The 18,268-nt window shown below is 43.1% G+C and overlaps 2 protein-coding genes across 7 annotated transcripts; both read right to left on the reverse strand.

Annotated features, from left to right (window-relative positions):
* Positions 1 to 131: 131 nt before the first annotated feature.
* On the reverse strand, positions 132 to 6,798 carry LOC125713414 (stomatin-like). The gene is made up of 7 exons (XM_048984533.1): positions 6,034 to 6,798; positions 4,439 to 4,542; positions 4,131 to 4,203; positions 3,830 to 3,912; positions 2,995 to 3,198; positions 2,632 to 2,766; positions 132 to 2,159 (listed from the first exon to the last, which is right to left on the reverse strand). Exons 1-7 carry the CDS (start codon positions 6,173 to 6,175, stop codon positions 1,968 to 1,970), a joined length of 933 nt encoding a protein of 310 aa, XP_048840490.1. The 5' UTR covers positions 6,176 to 6,798; the 3' UTR covers positions 132 to 1,967.
* A 2,279-nt stretch (positions 6,799 to 9,077) lies between these two features.
* LOC125713417 (stomatin-like) lies at positions 9,078 to 17,670 on the reverse strand. Of its 6 annotated transcripts, XM_048984538.1 has the most exons (8): positions 15,787 to 16,882; positions 13,914 to 13,952; positions 12,520 to 12,620; positions 12,212 to 12,284; positions 11,911 to 11,993; positions 10,859 to 11,062; positions 10,524 to 10,658; positions 9,078 to 10,055 (listed from the first exon to the last, which is right to left on the reverse strand). In XM_048984538.1, exons 1-8 carry the CDS (start codon positions 15,815 to 15,817, stop codon positions 9,864 to 9,866), a joined length of 858 nt encoding a protein of 285 aa, XP_048840495.1. In that variant the 5' UTR covers positions 15,818 to 16,882; the 3' UTR covers positions 9,078 to 9,863. The 6 variants fall into 6 exon arrangements, with proteins under 6 accessions (XP_048840495.1, XP_048840496.1, XP_048840497.1 ...); XM_048984539.1 differs by lacking the exons at positions 13,914 to 13,952; positions 15,787 to 16,882 and adding an exon at positions 17,524 to 17,670 and having other exon boundaries at positions 12,520 to 12,623; XM_048984540.1 differs by lacking the exons at positions 13,914 to 13,952; positions 15,787 to 16,882 and adding an exon at positions 17,524 to 17,615.
* Between the last annotated feature and the right edge of the window lie 598 nt (positions 17,671 to 18,268).

Genomic DNA, 18,268 nt, shown 5'->3' on the forward strand with positions numbered 1-18,268 from the left:
TGGTACTATGTCAGGGTTAGTATGGTACTATGTCAGGGTTAGTATGCTACTGAGCTCCACAATTAAGAATGATAGTCGGTTCCCACTTTTTCATTGTCACTAACTGATCATTTTTCTTTATCAAACTCATATTTATTCATGTCAAAGACACCAGTTTATTGTTGAAAGAAAGTGCTCACATACACATGTAAGTTCTTCAGATCTCATGACACAGTACAACAGCAAGCAAAACAGTCACACAACACTGTATAACGCGAAAATAGCATAATGGCAATAAATCATGTACTGGGAACCAACAACACAACAATGCGGTATCACTGCTATATGTGGAATATTTTAAAATCATTTTTAAAGGTTGGCTGATTGTTTTGCAAGTGGTGGCTAGTGATCACACGCATATAGATTTGGATGTAAAAATATTACAGTGGGAAACTACATTATGGATGGATGGATGGATGGATGGAAGACTAAATCAAATGTAAATTTTGCCGAATAGTGACATTTGCACAAAATCATTTGCATGTATGTACTATCACATTTGCAAATTTGTGTGAAGCAATGAAAAATTATGTTCTGCAGTGCAGAAGTGACATTATGGAGGCGGGGGTCACACTTGCTGTTTTGCAAATGCTAATTGCCATTTGAGAAATGCTCCGAGCAAATCGAGAAAATTGTAAGGTCCCTCAGCATGTTATAGGATTAGGAAGATTTTGTTAGAAACCAGATTATATTTGACACTTTGAACCTTTGTTCTTCTGTTCTTTTTAGTTTCCCAGGTCCCTCTTGTGTTGTCACTGCTTCTTCTGAGAAGAGGAAAAGTCAATATTGACTTCATGTCCCTCCCATTCCTACCTGTGCCAGGTGCCACGTTTGCCTGGGTGCCTTTAACGGAAACGCTCAGTGTGGGCGTGGCCTCCCTGTTTTCAGCAGTGAATCTGCTTCCGGCTGGAGGCTGCACTGAGAGTCATTTCCATGCCCTGCAGGGGAAACTGATCTGCCCCAATGCTAATAAGTGAAACTGGATAAGCAAATATGCATGTAAAACAGCAAACAGAATTCAGAAAGGCCCTTTTCTTTGTGCTATCAGATCCAACCATTGCTCTGAATCAGATAATTTACCTTTCATAATGTTCCTATTTTGATCGTTATAATTGATAGGCACTAACGCAGTCCAGAGTTACGGCGCGTGTGATCCTCCATCTGAGGTCTCTCTCACACACTCACTCACACATACTGTGGGTAACAAAGAATACCCAGTTCCATGTCCTAAGCTTTGCCTTCATAGTCATTTCAATGAACAAAGCATGACAGCTGTAATATACATAAATAAAAATATTATAATATATATTAAAATTGTCATATCTTCTTCACAATTTTTTTCTGTTCTCCAAAAAGTTACTGATATCTAGCCGCTCCATGTATTTATTAAATTTCACCCTCAGCTCGCTTAACTGTATAGAAATTAATTATATAATTATATTAATTATATCAAAATGTTGGCTTAGAAGCAGATGCACTTTGCCATATATCATTATAGTGTATATTTATTATGTTCTTTATAAAACCATGCCAGTTATCTCTTTGGAATAAATATTTAGTGGTATATTCAGACTTCATTCCCATGTACCAACATTTCAAATGAATTAAAACAAGTAAAAATGCTTAAAACTATATCATTTGACACAGCAGGTTAATATTGACTGTGATTTCTCATTTACCAAGCAGCACAGGCACATATAAGTTACAAATTCAGAGTATTTTCTGTTTTGTCTCTTAAATTCGTAAATCACGACAAATACCAAGATCCATTAAAGATCTAGTCTAGATACCCATGTGACCTTCATGTTTAAATAACAGAAATCCCGCAGAGAAAGTCCACATATTCAAAGTAATTATACTTGATGGTGATTGGTCAAATCCAGATTGACTTCCTGTCCCTGATTTGCTAGTGAATCAGGGGAGCGTGCTCATTTCTTGCCCATGAAGTGAGCCATGAAATCCATGGGCAGGGGGAAGACGATGGTGGAGTTCTTCTCTGCAGCGATGGTGTTGAGAGTTTGCAGGTAGCGCAGCTGCAGGGCAGATGGTGACTCGGCAATCACCAGTGAGGCCTCCTTCAGCGCCCGCGAAGCGTTCATCTCACCCTCTGCCGCAATCACCTAGGCAGGGAACAAAGGGGGCAAAAATACATATCAGGCTCCATCCTAGAATGAGCTGTAATGATGGAAATTAATACAAACAGTTTCTGGGCTGTTCGTCAGTATTTCTCTAAGCACTTATCTGAGACTCTTGCAAAATATTAATCTGCTTAAGATGAGGGCAGACCAGTGGTTGACTGGTTATCTTCATTGGCTCAGGTGTGAGAAGTTCAGGTTCAGAAAGTAAAAATCCAGACCAAGATTTCATTTCATCCGTGCAGCAGAGTGTAAAGAGTCACAGTCACAGAGTCCACACCAAAGTGCAGATGGAAAACCAAAGTACGCGATGAACTCGTCTTAACAGTCAATTTGTGGAGCAGTAACAGAAACCTCTGCTGTCTCTGTGATCTCTCCCTCGCACAGCAGCGCACTGCTTCCCGCTGACAGCCTGCCCCCCCCCCCTTTTGACCGCCGCCCACCTGCCATTGCTCACCTTGGCTCTGGCCTCTCGCGTGGCCTCCGCCTCGGCCGCCATGGCCCTCTGCAGCTGCTGCGGCAGCTTCACATCCTTGATCTCCACCCTCTCCACCATGATGCCCCAGGATTCTGTTGCCTCATCCAAGACAGCCTGTGTGTGTGTGTGTGTGTGTGTGTGTATGTGAAACGTCACAGACAGTGTCCAGTGTTAGCTGTCAATTTAGCTTAATAATCCATCAGTAGATTGCTACTTTGTGCTCAGTCACACGTTAGAGCTCAGTCACATCATCAGTGTAGAAGTTATCCAGTGTGCCAATGGCATGTGGCAGCCAAGGGCAGCAGAGATAGCAGTGGTGGGACCCAGCCCCCAGGACGGTACCTGCATGCTGTGTGAGATGCCCTCCCGGTCTGACAGCAGCTCAGAGAGGTTCTTGGTGCCCAGCACATTCCTCAGGGTGGTCTGAGCCAGAAGGCGCGTCGAGAAATCTGCGTTTGACACGTTGGTCACGGATGCGATGGGGGAATTGACCCGGAAGTACACCACTCCATCCACGCTCACAGTCACCGAGTCTTTGGTGAGGATCTGCGATTTAAAAAGACAAATAATCAGTGTTTTTCACTCTAAGTACCTCTTAAGCATGACACTGGAATGCGGCCATATTTTCGTCACATAGTGTACAGTACCAATTGAAGAATAGTTAGAAAGACATCACAACTACAAAATAACATATTCGGAATTATGCACTGGCCAAAAATGTATTCGACAAAAAAAATAATGTATTGGGGGGGGGGGGGGGCAGCTTTGTGGTTGGGACTGGTTGCTGAAGGTTGCTGTTTCAAGTCCTGTAGTCAGCAGAGTGATTAAGCCCTTAACCCCAACTGCCCCAGGGACTGGCTGACCCCACTGTCTCCTCTACACCAGTTCCTGAGGTGGCCTCCTGAGATGCTTTACCCAGCTGACCTGAAGGAGACCCCACATATGCTGAGCTCTCATTGGCTGCTTTTCCTTCACTCTCTAGACAAACTCCTCCAGAGCTATTTCTCATGAGATACAACCCTATCATTCTTATTTGTGGACAGCTTGGCGCGTCCAAACGTTTGACTGGTACCGTATGTAGTTAATATGAAGTGCCCTACAGCAGATAAATGAATGACATTCACCCGTTTGTAAACAGCTAAACGCACAGCATCCACTGCTGAGGGATATCATTTACCTCCTGGGGGGGGATGTTAAATGACACTGTTCTCAAGTCCACCTTGACGAAGGAATCAGTGCACGGCAATATAAAGAAAATTCCTGCGTGAGAAAAGGAAGAGAGTTATGTGCATCTCCATTCAGTTACACAGCCGGGAGATGGATGGATGGATGGATGGATGGATGGATGGATGGATGGATGGATGGATGGATAGATGGATAGATGGATAGATGGATAGATAGACATTGATTCCATGGAGAAAAGCAGAGTTCCTTGACCTGCAGGCCAAACATGAAGATCCCCTCCCAGCCCCTCTCACCTGGGCCCTTGGCCTTCTTGTCAGTAATGCGACCCAGCCTGAATATAACGGCACGTTCATACTCTTGGACAATCTAGAACAGAATAAGTACATTAATGTATGATGGGTAGTATAATCATAACGACAGGGAATGAAGAGGCCTCTCAAAGACACTGTAACTCTATGCATGTATGCTAAGATGACAGCATTTACCGGCATAATGACATCAGTCACTGGATGTTTCAGCTATGTAGTATGGGCATGCAATTAATTTAAATTACTTCAATTCAGGATTTTAATGAACCATCAAAACAAAGCTGATATCGTACCTTTAGACACAGAAAGATGGAGACTGGGAGGGTGAACAGCATAAAAATAACAGATAAGATCACCAGGATCCACCCACAGCAACCAATGTCACCAGTTTGTTCTCCTGAGAAACACAAGAAAATGAATAATAAAACAAAAATGTAAGTTAGCCGTTATTTCCGGTGCTCCTTCAGTGTACCCTACCGGCTTTCACGATCTGCTACTGTGTGCCACATAAATAAATACATTACAATGACATGCGTTTCATCGTGTTACATTCTCGGTCACTTTATTCTTTAACTAAAAAATAAATAAGGAAGACATTAGGAATAAATGCAAAGCAGAGGCTGACGTCACACTGTTATTATGTGGACTGAGATAGTTGACCACGCTAAGTGTTTTCCCTACCAAACAAAAATTGCTTCCAAGTGCTACAGCGTATTCATTATGTCTACGAAGTCTGAAAATATATGTCATCCATACTGTATGCGTCTCCACCAGAAGCGGGGGTTTGTATGGTAGTTTAACGTGGTTTATTTATATTTGTTTATTCGTATTTCTTGTATGTATTAAACAAATCGAGGTGGATAATCAGGGGGCGTGGCACACACCGGGCGGACAGAACCTTAGAGGGAAGTCGTTTTATTGTTGTATTAAATAAATAAATTAATTAATTAATTAATTAATAAAAAATGCCCAGCAACCCAGTCGGATAAGCGGTTTGGAAAATGGATGGATGGACGGGATAAATAAATAAGGAAATTAATTTCGTATGATCTTGTTTTACAAATTATCAAAAAAGGGGCATGATTCCTGAAGAAGCGCGTTGAAGCTGCAGCTAAAGGAGAATCTGCTGGAGGCCTAAAGCACAACATGCGAGTCAAGGCGAGTAATACGACAAAGGGCTGGATGATTTGGGAGGCGCCGGCTTGGGCTGATCTGCGCACTGGCTGCGGGTTGGGACACACGGGGGGCTGCTATCGCCGAGAAGTGCAATTGACGATGTTTCCAGATTCAGAAAGCGACTATTTTGAACTGTTAAATTCGCTACTTGGCGTAATATACAGAATTACGAAACTGTTGATTTTCTTGTTTGTATTGTTTACGCTGGAGTAGATGAGTCACTATATCCGGCAAAGCGGGACGAACTTCTCGGAGTTTCCTGTATCTGATAAATTGCACAAATACTCTCTTCCCTCCCACTGCCTTGTAAGCCACTCGGGTATTGTATGATTTAAGTGGCGTGCCTGACGACGACTCTGTGTAACTATAAGGAAAATAAACAATACGTGCATGTATTTGAATTCGGTGTAATAATTCATATTACATGTATTATTAGTATATTCTTCATTTAAATTTCCATAAATTCTGAAAACTTACCTGTTGAACGTCACAAATTATTCTGAGAGATAAAGGTGCTAAGATATAGACAACAGGTTTATCTCTAAAGAAAACTTAGAATCTGGATATTTAAAAAGTCCCAGTGCTTATTGAGAACAATTTTTTTCTGCCCCAAGACATCTTTCTAAAGTGTAATTTAAGAATCCTAGCCGGACTTTCCCTTAGTCCGACTCTCCAGACATTCAGGAAATCAACCCCCAAAGCTTTCACTTACCGTCCAGTGGCTCCCGGTTGTGCTGAATCTGTTTGGCCTGGCTCTCCATTTCCATGTGGATGTTGTCTGGGGGAGTGACTGAGGGAGACCTGCTGCAGGTTTTGTTTATAGGGTTGCGTGCTCTCCCATGGGGGTGTGGCATTAGCACAGCGCCGCATCATACATTCCATTTACCTTTGGAAGTCAGACCAATACAGCAAGTTGGAAAGCAGGATTTCTGGGTTAGCCAAATAACGTGTCGGATTCAGACCACTGTCATGCCAGATCTCTTCCCCATCTAGATTCTTTCCCCTGTGATGCATTGCTCAGTTGTTCGGCCGATAACGCAATCGTGATGATGCAGTTTCAAGTTTCGCCATACATTTCAAATTCCTACTCAGAGTCACGCAGCACGGCCTCTACCACCTGCTCCTCCAGGTCACGCTGTCTCTTCCTCACGTACCCCCTCCTTCAGTACATCCCGCAGTCGCTGCCCCCACTCCTCCAGCTTACAGCGTCTCTGAGGTACAGAGCTGGTGATGCTGAAACGCGGCATGCCTCCTCCCAGCTGAGCAGCGTGGTCTCGTAGCCTCGTGATACTGCCTCAGCCAGCCGCTCCTGGTAGTCTCGCTTCTGCTGCCAGCTCGCCGCGCAGCTGCTCCATCTCCCGGCCCTCCTGCTCTGCAGACTCACGCAGCCGCTCCCAGTCCTGCTCCTCCAGTTCAGTGCTCCTGAGTCAGCCGGGCCTCCCAGCTGCGATGCCTTTTCACCCAGAAGAGAGAGAACTCTGCCTGATGCCTCTGACGCTATTAACTGGGGTCACACTGTGACTCCTTGCAGCTGACGAGCACTGATTGGCTGGTAAGTGATCAGAGTCCACAGCAGTGCCCGCCTTCCTCACTCGGTGATGTCGTTGTCTCCAACACCTCCCTCACTGTGTTGCTCCTATCTCGTCTGTTGGCAGGCTACCGGGCATGAGCACAGCTGGTAGACCCTCTTGCCGTATTCTTGGCCGTGGGGAAAGAATGGATTTAATGTGCTGTTTGACTAGCCTTTTGGAACATACATTTATTAAGAGTTGCTGGTTCCTATATATGCAGAATGGTGATTAGAAATGCTGATGGTATTTAAATATGACACTAAATTAACATTATTTTCCATTATTCGAAACAGATTGTGGATCTAATAACACGATAAGCTTTTGGAAATGTGACTCACGATGTTACTTAATCTCCCCTGAGATTTCTAGGGCGTTTACTGACTGAACTACAAGGTCACCAAGGGCCGGACCTTGACATTTTTTAAGAGCTAAACATAAAATTTTAAGGTAAATGTTCACCTGAATGAAAAAATCAGCAGTAGAAAAAGTCTCCGGGTCCAGGTGCAGTCTGCTGTGTGTGTGTGTGTGTGTGTGTGTGTGTGTGTGAAGGGGTTAGAGCATTAAGTCTCAGCATGATGGAGAATGGGCGACTCGGGAACTGCACGCACGCTAGTCACTGACGGCACTCCAGACTCATGTTGTGTGCATGCAGCATTGTGAGGGTAGGCATGCAGGCAGCATATCATTCAAAAGATGAGACAATGATCATTATCTGTACGAAACATGCAAAAACCTGCTATAGTGTCAGGAGTAAAGATAATGTATGAAACATGTTAGCTATAAGCGTAGGCTGGGCTACTCTGGCTATGGTAAAGGTTGGGTATCTTTTATATCTTGCCTAATAGGCTAGATTAGTCTAACACCTCACATTACGTCATTAATGAAAAATAATGATAAACGGCTTATGAAGGGAATGGTATCAGTGATTGTGTCCAGAGAAATATGTGAATATCAAAACAAGCATATTTGATGTTTGTGTGTTTCTTGCAAATAGAAATAGTTCTTCTGTATGTAATGTGTGATTGATGAGGCCTAACCCCCCCCAGCCCCGGATTCCGTACCTGACTATTTACCCAACCCTGGCTTTGGCCCAAAATTCTGCACATTCCTCATGGTGCCACTTATCTTAGTTCTTAGATTACCTCATAAGAATATTCAGCAGAGTTGCGGGCGTGATGTCATTTTTATTGGTGTGACATCACAGTCTTCCGTTGCAGTCCACATGCAAACAAATGGCTCCAAACGCATTCTGGCCGCAGCAGTCGGTTCTGTGTTGGATGTTACTAAAGAGAAGCTGTGGCTAATGTTCAGGCTACAGGGGAGACGCCCGCTAAGGTTTCCCTCTCCCATTCCCTGTCCCAAAGCTTTGATAAGACTGCAGAGGCCATGATAGACCTTTTATACACATTATCGTTAACCTTGGTTTCTTGCATAGTCTGGTGTGTGAGGTTGAGCTTTCACAGGTACCATTGAAGATGATCCCCGGGGAAATTTTTCACTGCCAAATACAAACGGGAAGCATTTTACCTGCAGCTGCTATTTACTTAAGAGGTTTTTCCTAAGTGTGTATAGCTATTTATTATTTCAGTCCCAAAAAAGTATACAAAAATAACCCTGTCTATTCATGTAAAATATACAGTACCGGTCAAAAACTTGGACACGCCAAGCCGACCACAAAGGAGAGTGATGTAGTGTCGCGTCACATGACCTGTCCACCTGACCTAACCACAGTAGAAATGGCTTTGGAAGAGTTTGACTGGAGAGTGAAGGAAAAGCAGCCAATGGGTTCCCAGCATATGTGGGAGCTCCTTCAGGACGGCTGGGTAAAGCTGGAGGCCACCAAATGGAACTGGTGTAGAGGAGACAGCAGTGTCCACCAGTCCCTGGGGCAGTTGTGGTTAAGGATCATACTCAAGGGCCTGTGGAGGAACCACTCTACCAACCCAGGGATTTGAACCAGCGACCTTCTGAATCCCAACTCACAGAGCTGCCCCCCCCCAATAATTTTTTTTTTGTTCAATACATTTGGTCAAAACTCTATATATTACATAGTTTTGATGTTTTTTATAATTATTCTTCAATGTAGAGAATAGTATAAATAAACCTTTCTATGGGTAGGTGTCCAAACTTTTGACTGGTAGTGTATACAATAATTTTGGCTTAGAATCAGATGCACTTTGTCATGTATAGTTATAGCATAAATTTATTACACTCTTTATCAAACCATGCCAGTTATGTCTTTGGTTACAAATATTCGGTGGCATATAAGATAGGCAGGGGCGGCATGGTGGTGCAGTGGTTAGCGCTGTTGCCTCACACCTCTGGGACCCGAGTTCGAGTCTCTGCCTGGGTCACGTGTGCAGAGTTTGCATGTTCTCCCCATGTCATCGTGGGGTTTCCTCCGGTTTCCCTCCACAGTCCAAAAACATGCTGAGGCTAATTGGAGTTGCTAAATTGCCCGTAGGTGTGCATGTGTGAGTGAATGGTGTATGAGTGTGCCCTGCGATGGGCTGGCCCCCCATCCTGGGTTGTTCCCTGCCGCATGCCCATTGCTTCCGGGATAGGCTCCGGACCCTCCGCAACCCAGTAGGATAAGCGGTTTGGAAAATGGATATAAGATAGGCTTAATTCCAACTTACCAACATTTTAATTCAATTAAAAGAAGTAAAAATGCTTAAACTATACCATTTTACATAACCAGCAAATTAACATTGACTGTGGTTTCTCATCTACAGGACAGCACAGGCACATATGTTACAAATTCAGAGTATTTTCAGTTTTGTCTCTTAAATTCGTAAATCATGACAAATACCAAGATCCATTAAAGATCTAGATAACCATGTGACCTTCATGTTTAAAAAACCGGAATCCCACAAAGTCCACATACTCAAAGTAATTATATTTGATGGTGATTGGTCAAATCCAGATTGACTTCCTGTCCCTGATTTGCTAGTGAATCAGGGGGGCGTGCTCATTTCTTGCCCATGAAGTGAGCCATTATATCTATGGGCAGGGGGAAGATGATGGTGGAGTTCTTCTCTGCAGCGATGGTGTTGAGAGTTTGCAGGTAGCGCAGCTGCAGGGCAGATGGTGACTCGGCAATCACCAGTGAGGCCTCCTTCAGCGCCCGCGAAGCGTTCATCTCACCCTCTGCCGCAATCACCTAGGCAGGGAACAAAGGGGGCAAAAATACATATCAGGCTCCATCCTAGAATGAGCTGTAATGATGGAAATGAATACAAACAGTTTCTGGGCTGTACGTCAGTATTTCTCTAAGCACTTATCTGAGACTCTTGCAAAATATTAATCTGCTTAAGATGAGGGCAGACCAGTGGTTGACTGGTTATCTTCATTGGCTCAGGTGTGAGAAGTTCAGGTTCAGAAAGTAAAAATCCAGACCAAGATTTCATTTCATCCGTGCAGCAGAGTGTAAAGAGTCACAGTCACAGAGTCCACACCAAAGTGCAGATGGAAAACCAAAGTACGCGATGAACTCGTCTTAACAGTCAATTTGTGGAGCAGTAACAGAAACCTCTGCTGTCTCTGTGATCTCTCCCTCGCACAGCAGCGCACTGCTTCCCGCTGACCGCCTGCCCCCCCCTTTGACCGCCGCCCACCTGCCACTGCTCACCTTGGCTCTGGCCTCCCGCGTGGCCTCCGCCTCGGCCGCCATGGCCCTCTGCAGCTGCTGCGGCAGCTTCACATCCTTGATCTCCACCCTCTCCACCTTGATGCCCCAGGAGTCTGTTGCCTCATCCAAGGTAGACTTTGGGGGGGGGGGGGGGGTGATGACAATGTTTCAAAGTTTAACCTGCTTGGCTGCCACAATTTTTAGCTATACATTTCAGGGATCTAATAGCTAAAAAAATCCATCAGTACACTGCAACTGCATGTTAGGCTTCAATCACATCACCTAGGGATGACAGCAGAGATAGCAGTGGTGGGACCCAGCCCCCAGGACGGTACCTGCATGCTGTGTGAGATGCCCTCCCGGTCTGACAGCAGCTCAGAGAGGTTCTTGGTGCCCAGCACATTCCTCAGGGTGGTCTGAGCCAGAAGGCGCGTCGAGAAATCTGCGTTTGACACGTTTGCCACGGATGAGATGGGGCAGCTGACCCGGAAGTACACCACTCCATCCACGCTCACAGTCACCGAGTCTTTGGTGAGGATCTGCGATTTAAAAAGACAAATAATCAGACAAAGTAACTCCAAACCTGACACTGGAATGCAGCCACATTTTCTTCATATCACGTACAGTGCCAGTCAAAGGTTTGGACACACCTACCCATAGAAAGGTTTATTTGTACTATTCTCTACATCTTAGGATAATTATGAAGACATCAATCCTATTAAAAACATGGAATAATGTACTGACCAAAAAAATATTAGACAAAAAATAGTATTTGTTACAGAGGGCAGCTCTGTGGGTTGCTGGTTCAAACCCTGTCGTCAGCAGAGTGATCTCACCATTGGGACATCACAACTACAAAATAACATACGTGGAATTATGCACTGGAAAAAAGTATTTGACAAAAAAAATGTATGGGGGGGCAGCTTTGTGGTTTGAGGTTGCCGGTTCAAGCCCTGTAGTCAGTAGAGTGATTAAGCCCTTAACCCCAACTGCCCCAGGGACTGGCTGACCCCACTGTCTCCTCTGCACCAGTTTCATGAGGTGGCCTCCTGGGATGCTTTTCCTGCTGTCCTGAAGGAGACCCCACATATGCTGAGCTCTCATTGGCTGCTTTTCCTTCACTCTCTGGACAAACTCCTCCAGAGCTATACGCCAAACACTCATTGGCCACTTTTCAAACTCCTCCACTTCCATTTCTGCTGTGTTCAGGTCAGGTGGCCAGGTCATGTGGTGCGATTCTATTACCCTCCTCTGTAGATGGCTTGGCGTCTCCAGACTTTGGACTGGTACCGTATGTAATTAATATGAAGTACCCTACAGCAGATATTCACCCATCTGTAAGCAACTAAACACACAGCATCATCCACTGCTGAGGGATATAATTTACCTCTTGGGGGGGAATGTCAAATGACACTGTTCTCATGTCCACCTTGACGAAGGAATCAGTGCACGGCAATATAAAGAAAATTCCTGCATGAGAAAAGGAAGAGAGTTATGTGCAGCTCCATTCAGTTACACAGCCGGGAGATGGATGGATGGATGGATGGATGGATGGATGGATGGATGGATGGATGGATAGATGGATAGATGGATAGATGGATAGATGGATAGACATTGATTCCATGGAGAAAAGCAGAGTTCCTTGACCTGCAGGCCAAACATGAAGATCCCCTCCCAGCCCCTCTCACCTGGGCCCTTGGCCTTCTTGTCAGTAATGCGACCCAGCCTGAATATAACGGCACGTTCATACTCTTGGACAATCTAGAACAGAATAAGTACATTAATGTATGATGGGTAGTATAATCATAACGACAGGGAATGAAGAGGCCTCTCAAAGACACTGTAACTCTATGCATGTATGCTAAGATGACAGCATTTACCGGCATAATGACATCAGTCACTGGATGTTTCAGCTATGTAGTATGGGCATGCAATTAATTTAAATTACTTCAATTCAGGATTTTAATGAACCATCAAAACAAAGCTGATATGGTACCTTTAGACACAGGAAGATGGATATTGGGAAAGTTAGCAGCACAAAAATACCAGACAAGATCACCAGGATCCACCCGCAGCAACCAAGGCTGCCTGAATGCGCTGCTGAGAAACACAACAACATTAAATTACAACACTAATAATAAAACAAAAGCTTGATGACTACTTGCTGCAATCCTATTAGTACCCGCTACATCGGTGGGACGTGAGGTCGCCGTGTATTCTGTGCTCCTTTGCCGTGCACTCCGCCGGATTTCACAATCTACCATTATGCAGCGCATAAATAAATACATTCCAATGACGCGTGCATTTTATTGTGTTACATTTCCAATCACTTTATCCTTTAACTTTCAAATAAATAAGTGAGACATTGAGAATAAAGCCAAAGGAGAGGTTGAAGTTACACTGTTATTGTGTGGGCTGCGCCAATAGAGGACAACAAAGTGTTCGGCTCTTTCTACTTACCAGACAAAAACTGTTTGCGAGCTACAGAGCATGTATTACTGCTGGCCAAACGGTCACAGACAAATGGGACAGAGCTAGACGAACACCGACCCTGACAACATTACAATATGTAAAGTTCGTGAATTGTGCTAAAATGATAATAGTTGTATAAAACCATCTGCATATATGCTAAAACATTTGGAAATTTGTGAAGCGATGAGAAATGATGTTCTGCTATGCAGAAGTGAGATTATGGTGTGGGGATTACGCTTGCTTTGTTAATGTTAATTGTTAATTGTAATTTGAGAAATGCTCCAAAATAATTGAGATAGATAACTGTAGTATATAAATGCAAATGGTTTGTTTCGATTCATTCATGTTCCATACTTAATTATCCAGTACAAAATTGTGGTGAATTGTCGTCCCTGGAAGCTATAGTGATATTACATTCACGAATAATCCGATTCTATTCAAAAATGGTTCTTTGGTACGAATGAAGGAAAACGAATCATACTTGAGAGCCATTCATCAAAGCTATATCCGGTCATATATATTGTAAATGACAGTCTCGATTTCAATAACAGCCCCAACTAACTAACATAGGTAATGTCACGCCCGGCTCGTCCGATCCTCGTGTGTGCCACGCCCCCTGATTATCCACTTGTGCTGATCATGCCCGGCTTGTCCGATCCTCGTGTGTGCCACGCCCCCTGATTATCCACGTGTGCTGATCATGCCCGGCTTGTCAGATCCTCGTGTGTGCCACGCCCCCTGATTATCCACGCGTGCTGATCATGCCCAGCTATATCTTGTTGTTTCGCCCTGTCTTTGTTCTGTATCAGTCCACGCCTTGCCCTGTTCGATGTCCGTTATTAATGTTAGTAGCATTGCGATGTCCTGTTATTCCCGTATCCTGCCAGCCTGCCTCGTCCTTCCCTGCCTCCTACGCACCAGCCTGTCCGTCCTGACCCGCGAAACCTGACAGGTAACCTGTAATGAAAAATATTCATATCATCGGTCAGTCTTTGAGCAACCCCCAAGTGGTTCGGGGACACCGGACCTCATTTGTATGTCGCTCTGGATGTCTGTTAGTTTAGAGCGAAATATGCACAGCAGGTCTGTGACGGCAATTATCTCCTTGTTTAAAAATCCAAACAATAAAGCCAGATTTACAGGTTGTAGCTGTCGCCAGGAAATTAGTTGCTTATGTATTTGTTTAATGTTTATTTGTATTTTGTCCAGCGAATGTATTTTGTTTATGTTTGTTGCAAACATGTTATTGTTTGAAATATTATTTGTAAAAGGTTTAATTTAGTTTTCTGGTAACAGTGCCTCCTACTGTTCAGCGGAAAGAGCTACATTTACGTGATCACATGACCTAACGTAATGAGCAATAAAAAGACAAGGCTGGCAAGTAGAATGAAAAGGAGCTAAGAAACTCAAAAAAGACTGAAAGGTTATAATGTAGTAATGCCTCCTAATTCTGATCAGAAGGAGCACACGGTATGTTACTGTTTTGCCTTTTCTTGTTTTTGTTATATGTATGTTTGTGATTTTGCGCTGTGTTGTAAACGCAGTAGACCGTTTGCTTAAGACTCATGAATGATTACCGTATGCATAATGGCGAAAAGAATTTTTACAAAACTGAGTTGTAATAGTAATTTTCTTTATTTCAGTTTTTCACGGTGTTTGATTTACCACGTCGATGGAAGAGAAATTTTTAAATATCGTGCTGAACATCAGTTGATCTAATTTCTGACAGAAGAAAACGTTAGGAGTAATTACACAGGTCCTGACTCCACTGGATATTATACTGGATATTATTGATACTGTAACATTCTCAAGACTGTAAGAGCATTTCTAAAAAATAATCCATGAATACAGCAAACTACAACAGTTTGTCTGCAAAAGCCCGTAACTTACCCAAAACAATTAACTCGTGTCTCGAAAGCAAATGATTGCACCAATGAATTAGTCAGTACCACCACAATGAAAAGTACAATTAGCATCGTTTTAACCAGTGTCAAATTATGTAGATGCATTGTCAGTGTAGTTATGGTCCTGAGCTCCACATTTCTGAATGATAGTCAGTTCTCACGCTCTCATTTTCAATGATTTGATCATTTTCATTAGCAAACTGATACTTATTCATGTCAAAGACACCAGTTTCAACATTGCAAGGCTCTGCATTGGTGTGTAAAATTCACTGCCAAAAGAAAGCACTCTCATGCACATGTAACTTCTCAAGACAGTACAATAGCAAACAAAATAGTCACACAATACTGTGTAACGCAAATACAGCTCAAAGGCAACAAAAGACCAAAATGAAAACAAAAGTATGTTGTGTGAACCACAAACACAATACCACATCACTGCAGTTTGTGAGAAATTATTAGAAAAGGAAACTACATAATCTATTTTAACCAACAAAACTAAAGCAACTGAAAATCGTGCCAAATGGTAACAATTGTACAAAAGTTACAAACCCATTTCCAAATATGTACTAAAACATTTGGAATACGAAGTGACGTTCTGCTGTTCAGAAGTCACGTTAAGTTGTGGGGGTTACACTTGCTGTTTGGCAAATGTTAATTGCTATTTGAGAAATGTTTTGGAGCAATCTAGAAAAACTGTAAAATGTCGTAGCTTTAGAGAAAGACGCCGAACTGTTTATCTGGTCATATGACTCTGGTGTTAGTCACTCTAACCATAAAACTGACTTGCATCCGCGTAACATTAACGGCTGCCGTACCACCGTAGTTGAATTTCCCCTTTGGTCAACGTGATATATAATATATATACACGCACACACACTTTTTTTTACCTGAGTTATATGACGTCCGTGCCTGCGGCATGTTGCACAGTCTATATCTACGAAGCGCTTCTTGAGTCTTGGAGAGAAGGTGTGATACAGGCCGAGTGTGTGTAGCAACTGAAATCACTGTTCATGCTGTTTCACTTTCCTCTTTCCTCATGCATGTTTCACGTGAGTTACAGCATGTGCGGTTTCTCTGGTTAAGCAAGGTAACCTCGTGCACTGTCAATCCTAAGAATCTCAAGGAAATGTGGCGAGAACACCTACTTGCACCTATAGTCTCAGGATAAAAATGGTCTAATGTGAATTCTTGTCTGGGCAGTCAACAGAATCTATATTAATGGCTATAACAGTTAGTATATAGGTACAGTAATTCAGGAGGTTCCGCTTTCCAAAGGTATATAGGAAGATGTCCTTACGCAATCACACATTAGCAGGTAACTGCCTTTATCACCCAGCGCCAGAAGGTAGTTAATAATTAAAGAAAAAGCTAGTATAAGAAAAAAAAAACGTAGCATGAGTACAAGGAAAGTCCAGAGAAGGCGGGACATCGCACCTGCAGACTAACCTAGAAGTTGTTCTTTGTCGTTTAATTTAACTGCAAAATAATTTTCCAGTTTCTTTCCCAAAACCACACGAAGTTAATATTCTCACATCTGTAAAATGTGACGGGTTTCCTATGTGCTGCAGTCACTCCTGCATCCGCTGCATTGGAGGCTGTTCGTCGGTTTGCCCTCATCCTATTCGTGTTTCCAAGGTGCGACAGCGCGTCGTTTCTGCCCGTCGTGAAACATGGTAAATGGTTTCTTTCGTAATAAAGAGAACTGCTCTTACCAAAAGGATATCGACGACAGGGTGTCTCTTCTTATTTTGAACTGTTAAGGTGACTTGATATACTTTTAACTTTCCTGCTTGTCCTGTTTGCACAGTGGTAGGTGAGTCGCTATATCCAGAAAAACGGACATTTTTGTACCCGTTGCATTAATATTCTTTTCCCCGACTCTTCCGTCCTATCGTGTTGTATATGACCTGCTATAATTAGCCCATAAAGGACAATCAATACATGTAACCAATACATAATAATTCGTATTATGTATATCATAAGTATATTCTCCATATAATTTTCCCTAAATTCTGACAACTTACCTGTTGAACATCACAAACTATTCCGAGAGATAATAGTGCTACACTGTCAAAAAAGGGTACAGCTCCGGTACAGTTTTGTTCCCCATGGTACAAACAACATTAATATACCCCCGATGGCACGAAAATGATTACATTTCTAAAAGGTACATTTACCTACAGCTAAGGGTACAACTGTAAACCCATGAGGGTACAGCCCCAGTAACAATTATAGCCATATTGTACCCCCATATATAGGTACAAACTGGTACTTTGTTCTGACAATATCAGAGCTACAAAAATGAGCTGGAATATGGTGTTATTTGTGTTAAGAAATACACTATAAAATATGCTAATAGAAAGTCTCTAGTTCCTCTATATATCAGCTGCTGTTTTCCGGGACGGATTGCTTTGATTGTTCTGCTAAGTCATTCTCTCTTAGTTCTTTGGCATGAAAGGAAAGGCGTATGTATACACAAGAGGAAAATATCTAAAGAAAACGTATATGATCTGAATATTTAAAACGTCCCAGTGCGTATTGAGGATTTAGGGTTTATTTTCTGCTCCACGTCTTTCTAAAGCGCAATTGACATCCAGGAAAACAACCCCCAAGCTTTCACTTACCGACCAGTGGCTCCCGGCTGCGCTCAGTCTGTTTGGCCTGGTTCTCCATTTCCATGTGGATGTTATCTGGGGGAGGGGGGTTCTGAGGGAGACCTGCCGCAGGTCTTGTTTATAAGGCTGCTTGCTATCCCATGGGGGTGTGGCATTAGCACAGCGCCGCATCATGCGGATGTTAGAGACGGACTCTGATATATAATGGACGTGAAATTGCTCGGGAGTAAAGGGGAGATCACGGGGAGAAAAATGCGAAAAAGTTCCCGCACTGAAGAACGCTCTTTGTTACTTGTCTCCCCCCCTTCCTTTTAGTGGGTTTAAACCTTTAATTTGAATATCTCTCGTATTTTGTTTTATCAACTACATTAGTTAATTCGACCACGAATTTTCCTTATGGCTATAAATTTAAAAACCATTTGGACAATAAATCTCAGAACCATTTGTTACTGTACCACTTTCACTGTAGAGTGAAAAGGGATTTCCCCTCATGAAAATTGTGGCTGCTTATCAAAGCTTCACATATCATCCTTATATCTCAGTGTCACATTAGTGGGTTTTTTAGCGGTCTAGACTTCCTGTAGTTTCCTGTTGATTAACATTTAACTACGTTAGAAATTCTTTAAAAGAATGACTAACATGCACTGGTCAGGACAGTGAACAAAGGTACGTGGGACAGGGAGGAGATGATGTAAGACGGTCTTCTTTGGGGTCTTCAGGTTTTAACGAGCTGGGGAAGAAGACGAAGCTAAAA

This window comes from Brienomyrus brachyistius, chromosome 18 (assembly GCF_023856365.1).
Source record: "Brienomyrus brachyistius isolate T26 chromosome 18, BBRACH_0.4, whole genome shotgun sequence".
Classification (NCBI taxonomy): Eukaryota; Metazoa; Chordata; class Actinopteri; order Osteoglossiformes; family Mormyridae; genus Brienomyrus; species Brienomyrus brachyistius.

Coding starts and splice junctions, on each gene's coding strand:
- LOC125713414 (XM_048984533.1), bottom strand. CDS start 6,175: ATGCCACACCCCCATGGGAGAGCACGCAACCCTATAAACAAAACCTGC. Junction 4,204..4,438: donor CCATCTTTCTGTGTCTAAAG/GTACGATATCAG, acceptor ATTCTGTTCTAG/ATTGTCCAAGAGTATGAACG. Junction 2,160..2,631: donor CGCGAGAGGCCAGAGCCAAG/GTGAGCAATGGC, acceptor TTCCCTGCCTAG/GTGATTGCGGCAGAGGGTGA.
- LOC125713417 (XM_048984537.1), bottom strand. CDS start 12,811: ATGTATTTATTTATGCGCTGCATAATGGTAGATTGTGAAATCCGGCGG. Junction 10,659..10,858: donor GCATCTCACACAGCATGCAG/GTACCGTCCTGG, acceptor CCCCCCCCAAAG/TCTACCTTGGATGAGGCAAC. Junction 10,056..10,523: donor CGCGGGAGGCCAGAGCCAAG/GTGAGCAGTGGC, acceptor TTCCCTGCCTAG/GTGATTGCGGCAGAGGGTGA.